This window comes from Phalaenopsis equestris, unplaced genomic scaffold (genome assembly GCF_001263595.1).
Source record: "Phalaenopsis equestris unplaced genomic scaffold, ASM126359v1 Scaffold001091, whole genome shotgun sequence".
In the NCBI taxonomy this organism is placed as follows: Eukaryota; Viridiplantae; Streptophyta; class Magnoliopsida; order Asparagales; family Orchidaceae; genus Phalaenopsis; species Phalaenopsis equestris.
In genome coordinates, this window is record NW_018165530.1 from 263,648 (window position 1) to 272,622 (window position 8,975).

An 8,975-nucleotide genomic window follows, 5' to 3' on the forward strand; every position below is an offset into this window, starting at 1 on the left:
CCCCCTTATTAACTTTTCAGAAAGGGTGTTTGGGCAATTATAGAGTTATTTGCATATTAAATCGATAAAGCTTGTCGATCATCTGATAATCTTTGGTTCGGTCAATATATAGTCCGAAACAGTGCTCCTTGCCAAATATACTAAGGGTTGATTATCGTCCTACGGGACTTTCTCTAGGCGACTTCTGTCGATCGTTCGAATAAGGTGCTTCTTTCACCAATACTCATCTGGAAACGATCGTTGGTAGCCCTTCGCTCGATCTTCTGCACCTCTTTCTTAAGTCGCTCATTTACTTTGAGATTGTGCTGACATATTTTTATGTGTACACTTTTAAAAAGGTCAATAAGTTAAGGCTTAATAATAAATCAACATCCATCATAAAAAAAAAATCTAATATGTGAAATCCAACGGGTTATCCATTCCTACCAAAAAAGACCTTTCATGTTATTAGCAAACAAAATTTTGAGCATAATGTCAATAATGTTATCATTTACACTTGTAGTCTTAGAATCCTTTAAAATAGCTTACAATTAATCTTTTACACCCCATCCGAGATTAATATGCTTTTATCCAAGTTCTTTGATGTATGTTAGAAGAGTGTGCCGCACCATCCTTTCAAAAGTATCAACATGCCATCAACGTGGTGCCCTATATCCACCCCACAACTAAAGCAAACTAATTGTGCACATAGAGGTCAATCATCAAATCAATCATTTACAATATAAGGGTTTAAACCATGAGAACTGACTCTTATGCATAGTTTAAGCTAGTCGTTCATCTGAAGAAGATAGAATATGATGAATGTAGTCAGACAATTGATTCATTAATAAAATCACCAAGTATAACTTTTTCATGCCATCCACCTCCTATAGCCATCCATCGCCTCGTCACCATCCTCCTACCGTCCAGTCAACAAACTGACCATGCCCTTTAGGGCGTGTTTGTTTCGGCTTTTGAACCACGGTCGGCTCAAAACCACATTTGCAAGTTGTTTGTTTCGCCGGTTTGAGCCTTCGGGTTCGCGAACGCCGTTCTACTGATAATAACAACGCAAATGCTGTTTGTTTCGCCGGTTTGAGCCTTCGGGTTCGCGAATGCCGTTCTACTGATAATAACAACGCAAATGCTCAGACGGGTGTGTGGTTCGCAGCCTTCGTGAATACTATTCCTCTCGTGCCCTTGTTTGTGAATACTATTACTCTCGTGCCCTCAATCTCCAGCCTAGTGTTCGTGAAAACCTTTCTTCAAAATTATTTGACTGTTCTGGAAGTATTTGTTGTTCCTAGCTTTATTTAACTGCGGTAAATTTATGAAAGGCTATTCTTTCATCGTTCATGTGGCTGAATTATAAAACAGTGTGTTGAGGGGAAACTTACATATACTTCACACAATTCTCTTTAATGCAAGTTCGTCATAAAGCAGCTGGTGTATATTTGAAATGTGACTTTATGATGGAAGAAGCATATCTTATTTGGTTGTTATGAGTTTCCTAATTACAAATTTTGCTCAACTAGGAATGCTTTGCCTTCACAATTATGAGTTTGACGTATTGTCATTTTGTTGTTTGTTCTTTCTTATGAAAGAATTAGATGGTATCAATGTAAAAAAATTAGAGTTTTACATTGGTATATAAATATAAACAAGTCTGGTAATAATCATTAATTATACAAATTCTATATCTCCTCTTAACTTTACTTATTTTTTTGCTTCTCGCATTATTATGTGCTAATCATTAATTTATAGGATTATGTTATCGAAAATGAGTTCAAGTAATTTGACAATAACTTTAAAATTTGGGTTAATGTTCGCTTTAAATATCTTCTCTTATTTCAGAACTGTATTTTTCAAACAAAATTGTGTTTATACGCTAAGGGGTATTACTATCATTAGTCAACATACAACACTTTCAGAGCTGTGTTTTTCAAATAGACCAACTGTTTCTGAATAACAGATTTCAATGTCAGGTTTTGAACTGAGATTTTCTACGGCCACAACTGAAACAAACTCACCTTGCTTGTGTTTGTTGTTGTATTTCCTTGTTCAATTGTGTGTAGTGTAATCTCATTTGCTTTCAGTAATAATATTTGGATTCTTATTATTGTTTGGGTTAATTCCGGTACCACATCCCGTTACAATTTTCCACATTTTTATTTTCTTTAAGAATAATTATACCCCACGACAACTTGAGCTTGTAAAAAAGACAAAGATAAGCAAGCAGAACTCTTGTTCGTGTTCAGTTCGTTTGAAAATGTTTGTGTTTGAAATTAGCTTGAGTTCGAAATGCTTCGTCAAACATATGTTCCTATTCAATTCGATTTATTTGAATTTGGCTCGAATTGTTCGAATTGAGCTCGATATTTTAGCCTGTAAATGAGCCAGCCAAATTTGAGTAAGCTCAAAACTTTTTGTTGTCAACTCATTACAATTTTTTTTTTTTTATGTTCAACTCAACTGGAGGAACACGGATGGAAAAGAGTATCTTCATATTCAACACAAATTTATTTGAATTGGTCAAATTGGCCATTTTTAATTTGAGATAAATTCAAAGCTTGGGAAGTATAATCCAAACTCCAACTTAATGTTCTCCAATGCTTCATTCTATATTTAAATAACATTGGAATTGTAATAAATCATTTGGTGAAATCGGGTAAAATTTTTGGCAAACTAAAATGTACCCCAACTTTCAGATTCCTTAGAATTCTACCGAACCAATTTTATAATTATACGCATCAAATCAATCAATTCTATATAAAGCACTATATATAAATAATGAAAAGGGAAATATAAAAATATATATATAAATTAATTAAACTTAATTAGCCCTTTAATTAACCCTCCCTAATCCCCTCGCTGTTCTAGACCGCCTCTTGCGTCTTTTTATTCAAGGGTTTTGATCGAATGGTTTCCAGAGCCTTCAAAATTTCTCCTCCCTACTCTTGATACTCTTTTACCCTTTGCTTGCACGCCTGTTCGATCGCTCAGCAGTGAAGGATTCTGCAATCCTTCACTGTAGCAAGGGGCGAGCGACACACAGTAAAATAACAGAGCACTGTGCCTCTTCCCCATCTCCCGTTTCCTTCACCTCCTACAGCTTCTGCCTGATTCTGCACTGTAGCAGAATTGCGACCTGCAGCAGGTCGCATGCACGACCGAGGGCCGTAGATCTTTGTTTAGGGCTCTAGAGAAATTTTGGTAAGTGTGAGTGATTTTAGCACTACTCGAAACTTTCGTTTTCTTTCTCTTGCTTCTGATTTAATTTTTATCTTGTTTAAGTGGCTTGTGAGTTTCCGTAAAGGGATCCCGACACAAATTCAAGAGGGTTAAGATGGAGAAAACAAAGTTAAGAATAGAAAAAAAAATTGTGCAGCCTTGGAGAAGAGCTTGTTGATGAGAAATTTGTTTAAAATATGTTTTAACAAATCAATTATATTTTGAGTTCAATCGCTTTATGTATTTGAGTATTTTCATGTATTTTGAAATATGTAGTTACGGGTGCTTGACATGCCATTAAGAGAGGTGTGGTACCCACTCCCATTGGCCACCCCTTTCTATATCTTTTTAAATTTCTTTAATTATATGGCATTAGATTTTTCTAACTTCTTTAATTGTAACTTCTTAAATTTCCATCAATAAAAAATGACTCGTTGGTTTCCCTTCCATTAATTTGACTTTTGGACTTCCGCACCCTCCAACTTCAAAATTTTCTTTTCCATGCTTAGAAACCGTGAGTCTCCAACATTTTGAAAATTGCTTGATAGTAAAATCAAGTTCGAACATTTCTATTATTGTTGTGTGCTTTCCTATTGAAGAGATGAACTTATTCTATAAGAGAACAATTGTCCCAAGGATGGAAGATTGATAGTACAATAAAGCACCATTCCTTCAAGTTAAACATTAATCATTCTGAGCAGAAAGGGAAAAAACTTACTGAACGGCTCTATTTTAACTAATACTTCAACGAAGCAGCATTTAAATCACAATCACAGTAAAAAAAATAAACCAAAAAGGAAGATTCAAGAAGATGATTCTAGGTAAGATGCACGGGAAGGAGGCTACTTCAAATCTTAAAAACAGACATTAATCTTTATCAGATTTCCATGATAGTCTAGTTGGGATCGCAAGAAGATTAACCTGGTCATTAATATTATGTGGAAGGGTAAATCCGTAGTCCAACATGAGCACAGAATTTGAGAACTTCCCGTATCTTATCAGAACCTGAATTTGTTCCCACAGCACAATAAATCATAATTAGCAATCTCCTATATGTAGATACAAAAAGAAGATACAAAAGCTTGACAGTAGAATGGGAAACACAGGTTTGATGTAACCAAATTTCTCAAAAAATTACTGCGCAGCGAGTGGTAGCAAAATATAAAATATACATAAAACAATATTACAGATCTTTAAATGTTATGGAAGAAGAGAATTCAATATGTTTGTCCAAGAAGAGAGTTAGTTTATCATACTAAAGCCAATAGACTATCAACAATAACTTCACTTTCATCACCGTACCGGGTAGTCCATATGAAGCTTCACCAATTGGAAGCTTATGCATCTGGCAAGGTGCTTTTTTCGTCCAAACATACATATTTTAGAAGCTTGACATATTTAGATGATTGGTAGTAGAAATACACAAATTTTAAGATTTGATGAATGGACATTCGAGATGCTTTCCATCAACCAATACTATGTGGATCACTAGATAAGTAGATATGTGTTCAGAAAAAAGAGAACAATGGTTACTGTCTTGAATAAGGCATTTCACAGCATGAAGGGCATGAAGGGTCAAGAAGCATGTATCAGATTAATTATCTTAAGATTCTAATAAGAAATCCTGAAAGATATAATTTCCAGCAATAACTTTGTACCAGATTCATTCAAGAGTAACCTTACCTCTTCGCCAACAGAATAATTTCGATCCGCAATCACCTATGTAAAAAGAATTGTAAGTTTGTCAATCAGAACTTAAAAATCAAAATTAAAACTACAACATATTGTGAAATGGCATTCTGAGTAAGAAAATGCAAATACTATTTCCTTGCTTATCTAGCCTTGCTCTTTTACTGCTCTTTAAAATCCTACTAAAGCATCACTTGCATCGCAAACCTGTCTGCATCCTTACACTCTATTGGAAACTGCACTACTTGAGCATGGTCCTCAAATGTATTCAGGGCACACACAAGCAGTTTTACAAAACATTCAAAAGATCAAGACCCACGAGGAAAACATCATATTCACTACATGATTATATAGCTTATTTGATGCAATGGGAAGAAAATGACTACCTGCCTCTGAAATCTCCTTATCATCATCACTAAGCAAAACTGCCTCTGAAGCCCCATCATGATTAAGAAAATCTGCAAATGGAACCTGCAATATACTTTTTATATCAAAAAATTACAAGAAAGTATAATAATACCACATATGACAACAGAGAGAAGGAGAAAAATAAGCAAATAGAAGTGTAGCTTTTAAGCCTTTCTATGAAAGTACCAAGGAAACGCCACTAGAGGTTCCCCATGCTCGAGAAATAACTGAAAGGAACAAAATGAAAAATAAACTCACAAGACAACAGAAAAGGAAGCAAATAAATTAGGATACAGCCTATGCAGTGAAGGAGATTTGAATCTTTCAATAGTGACTTACCCAAGGTATATGCAAGCATGAAATCATTCAATCTGACGTTTCCAAATACTGAAGGAAAATGTTCTAAAACCTGAACAAGAAAAAAAATGATTAGTTAGAAATAATCGAGCAGGAAACAAAACTCGACATGAATTTAACAAATTGTGATTTGTTCAGAAGATCTAATCATAGCATTTGAAATTGATAGATGCCCGGATGGGCAACAAAGAAAAATTTTAGCCTCGTCAATATATCATCATCAGTATACTTATCCTAACCATCTTGAGCCAGCTTTAATCTTCAGTCCTAAAAAATGTTATCTGACGCTTTAAATCTCTTATTCACAATCATTTTGAACAATGTCTATCCACATTATCTTCGGCCTATCCTTTCTCTTTCCAAATGCTTCAGCACAATTTTCCTGTTCATCTAATAGTGAGTTTTCTATCAATTTTGATGTCTAAGCTAAGTCTCATCATTTCTCTTATTTTTAACTGAGGTCCTTCCAAGTATTCATCCAATATAAATATAACTTAATTTATCGTTTTAAATTTTTTCAGACATCCATCTTTAACATTCACATTTCACGATACTCAACTATCAAAATCTTTGTGAGTCCAACTCTTAGATCCATATAACATTGTTGGCCTAACTACAATTTTATAAAGTTTACATTTACTTCTCAATGACATCTCTTTTAGCACAACACTCATGAAGCACTTATCCATTTTAACTATTCAAATTAATTCTAACAAAAATAGCCTCACTATATCACCATTCTCCTGTACAATAGATCTTTGATACTAAAAGTTATCACATCTAGATATTACTTTATCTTATAATAATTTTATGAGCTAGTCAGTAATAGAGGGATTCAAATACATGCCATATGATTTTTATGTGTTTATATATCTAACAGCTAAACTTTAATATTTACTTAAATAGCACTGTAGTGTCACAATCATATCAAAACACGTGCATGAAAATTTGTATTTTTCCTCGGAAAATTTAATATTACCGTTATTTTTATGCACTATTAAAGATTTGGGATCTATATAAATATCAAAATTAAGTTTTAGATATGTAAATACAAAAGAATTGTGTGATATGTATGTAAATCTCACTTAGTTACAACACAACTACTAATATTACATATCATAAAATTTGCTTTTGATCATTTAATTCTAAACGATCTATCTCCTTAATATTCTCTCATTAATCTAACTTTCAACTTATTTTAGTTGATAGTATCTAGAATAGAGCAGAAGATCTATGATAAGCAATTTGAATATTCTTGTGAGCAAATTGTAATTAAAAAATTAGAATCGTTGATATTTAGTGTAATACTATTACAATTAAAAACTCTTTAGTAACTTTGAGGTTATTTCTAATTCTAATATATATATCATCTATGAAAATCACCTCAACTTGAATATTCTTATAAGCATCCTCATAATTAATTAAAAAAATATGAACTCCATGATGATATTTGATTAACACAATTGTAAGAAAAAATCTTTTGTTAACTAGTAATTACTTGTCATACTAACAATGCTCTATATACATTTTGATGGGTTTTGCTCTGCTAGGGTTTACTCTGGTCGCGTCTCCATAGCGACTCGAGTAATACTCAATATCTTGACGCCGGAACTAGAACGTAGCTTGTTCGTCGCCTCGTCATGCTCGAAGGAGGAGGATAGCGGTTCATGTTGAAGCAGTTTCGTCGCCTTGTCCTCAAAGAAGAAGGGAATAGGATGGCGTAGTAGCAGGTTCGTCGCCTCGTCATGCTCGAAGAAGAGGGTAGGGGTTCACGTCGAAGCAAATTCATCGCCTCACTCGGGCATCTACGCGAAGATGTTGACAAACAATGCCTCGTTTCCTGCTTCTACAGGTGATGGCTTCGGATCAAACTTATGTTATTGCCCTTGGAGGTGCCCAAGCTACAGGTACTCCTAAATCGTGTATGTTCCCGCTATCATTTGCTCTATTAGAGGATGGTGAATTTTGTTTCATCAAGAAAGCTGGTAGGAAGAATGGTAAGTCAGTCATCTTTTATACTGACGCTAAAAGTAATATGCTTGCTTCCTCTTGTAGTCTGAATTTAGTCGAGCAATTCATTTATGGACATCCCAAATTGAAGCTTTTTTGGTAAGGAATTTAAGTTTGTGCACCTTGTTGGGAAGTGAAAAATTGGACATTTAGATGGGCGACACATCCTTATTCATCTTAACAATGAAGAGGATTACACAAGTTTATTTAGTAGAAGACTAGTTTGAATTGATAACAGAGCGATGATAATTTTGAAATGGACTGTGGATTTTGAACAACAGACGAAACCGCCAATCTTTTCGGTTTGGATTCATCTCCTTGGTCTGAAATTCCATCATTTTAACCAAGAAGTGTTGCGCTTTGTTACCACAGTCTATAGGGGGACATTCCCACTTTTAATCTTTCCCGTCCTTCAGAAGCCAGAGTACTTGTTGAATGGGACATCACTTTAAACGCTCTTGAGGAAATTTGGATAGGCTCATAACATCAAGGATATTGGCAAAGGGTTGTTATTGAGTCTTTTCCTATGTATTGTTCTAACTGTCGTATGTTCGGTCATTACAATTCTCACTGCCACTTACACCCCCATTTAAAATCACAAAAGCACAGTGCTCCTCCAGAGATCCCCCCTCCTCCTAACCTAGCCCCAAGTGTAGTTGAGAAGCCTTCCCTTTTCAAAATTAGTGACACTCTTGATCATCACAGGGATATCTCTGACCCCAATAATATTGTGGTAACTGTACCATCTAATCCGTCTGCTGACATTGTTGTAGGTTCAATTGCCTCCGCGGGAAATCATTCAACACTTCAGCCTCCACGTACTGCACTTCAGCCTCTTGGAGAAGTGGGTCCTCTAATTATGCAAGGAAATGATATTTCTATTATTCAGGAATTTCCGAATACTGATGTTGTGATCACTCCAATCTTGGAGGAGTGCCAAGCTCAAAATGGGCAACAACCTGCAAACAATCAACAATCTATAGATCAACACATTGTAGCTGATCAGAAGGGCACTCCATTCTTGGAGGAGTATCAAGCCAATGATGGGCAACAGTTTACACCTATTCAACAATCATTGGATCAACATATTGCTTTTGACCAGACGGGAAGTTCAACGGCTAGGGATTGGCAGGTTCAAACATATAAGAAGAGGAACAAAGGAAAGCGTGAAATCAGGCGTATGCAGGATGACACATAGACTGTCTCGGACGATGACCCATATACAAGGTGTTTGCTACACTCCCTCCCTAGAAACAGGGGGAGGGGGAGAGGTCTAATCCTTAATGAATGGGATTAAACCC

At 35.3% G+C, this 8,975-nt stretch overlaps 1 protein-coding gene across 1 annotated transcript in view; it reads right to left on the reverse strand.

Moving 5' to 3' along the window:
- Positions 1 to 8,975, reverse strand: part of LOC110033101 (fructose-bisphosphate aldolase-lysine N-methyltransferase, chloroplastic) — a 70,345-nt gene that overhangs the window by 28,791 nt on the left and 32,579 nt on the right. Inside the window, exons 6-10 of the mRNA XM_020736970.1 lie at positions 5,647 to 5,716; positions 5,494 to 5,534; positions 5,290 to 5,370; positions 4,894 to 4,929; positions 4,132 to 4,215 (exon numbers count right to left, since the gene is read on the reverse strand). Coding sequence (XP_020592629.1) covers positions 4,132 to 4,215; positions 4,894 to 4,929; positions 5,290 to 5,370; positions 5,494 to 5,534; positions 5,647 to 5,716 — 312 coding nt within the window. The remainder of the gene's footprint in view (positions 1 to 4,131; positions 4,216 to 4,893; positions 4,930 to 5,289; positions 5,371 to 5,493; positions 5,535 to 5,646; positions 5,717 to 8,975) is intronic.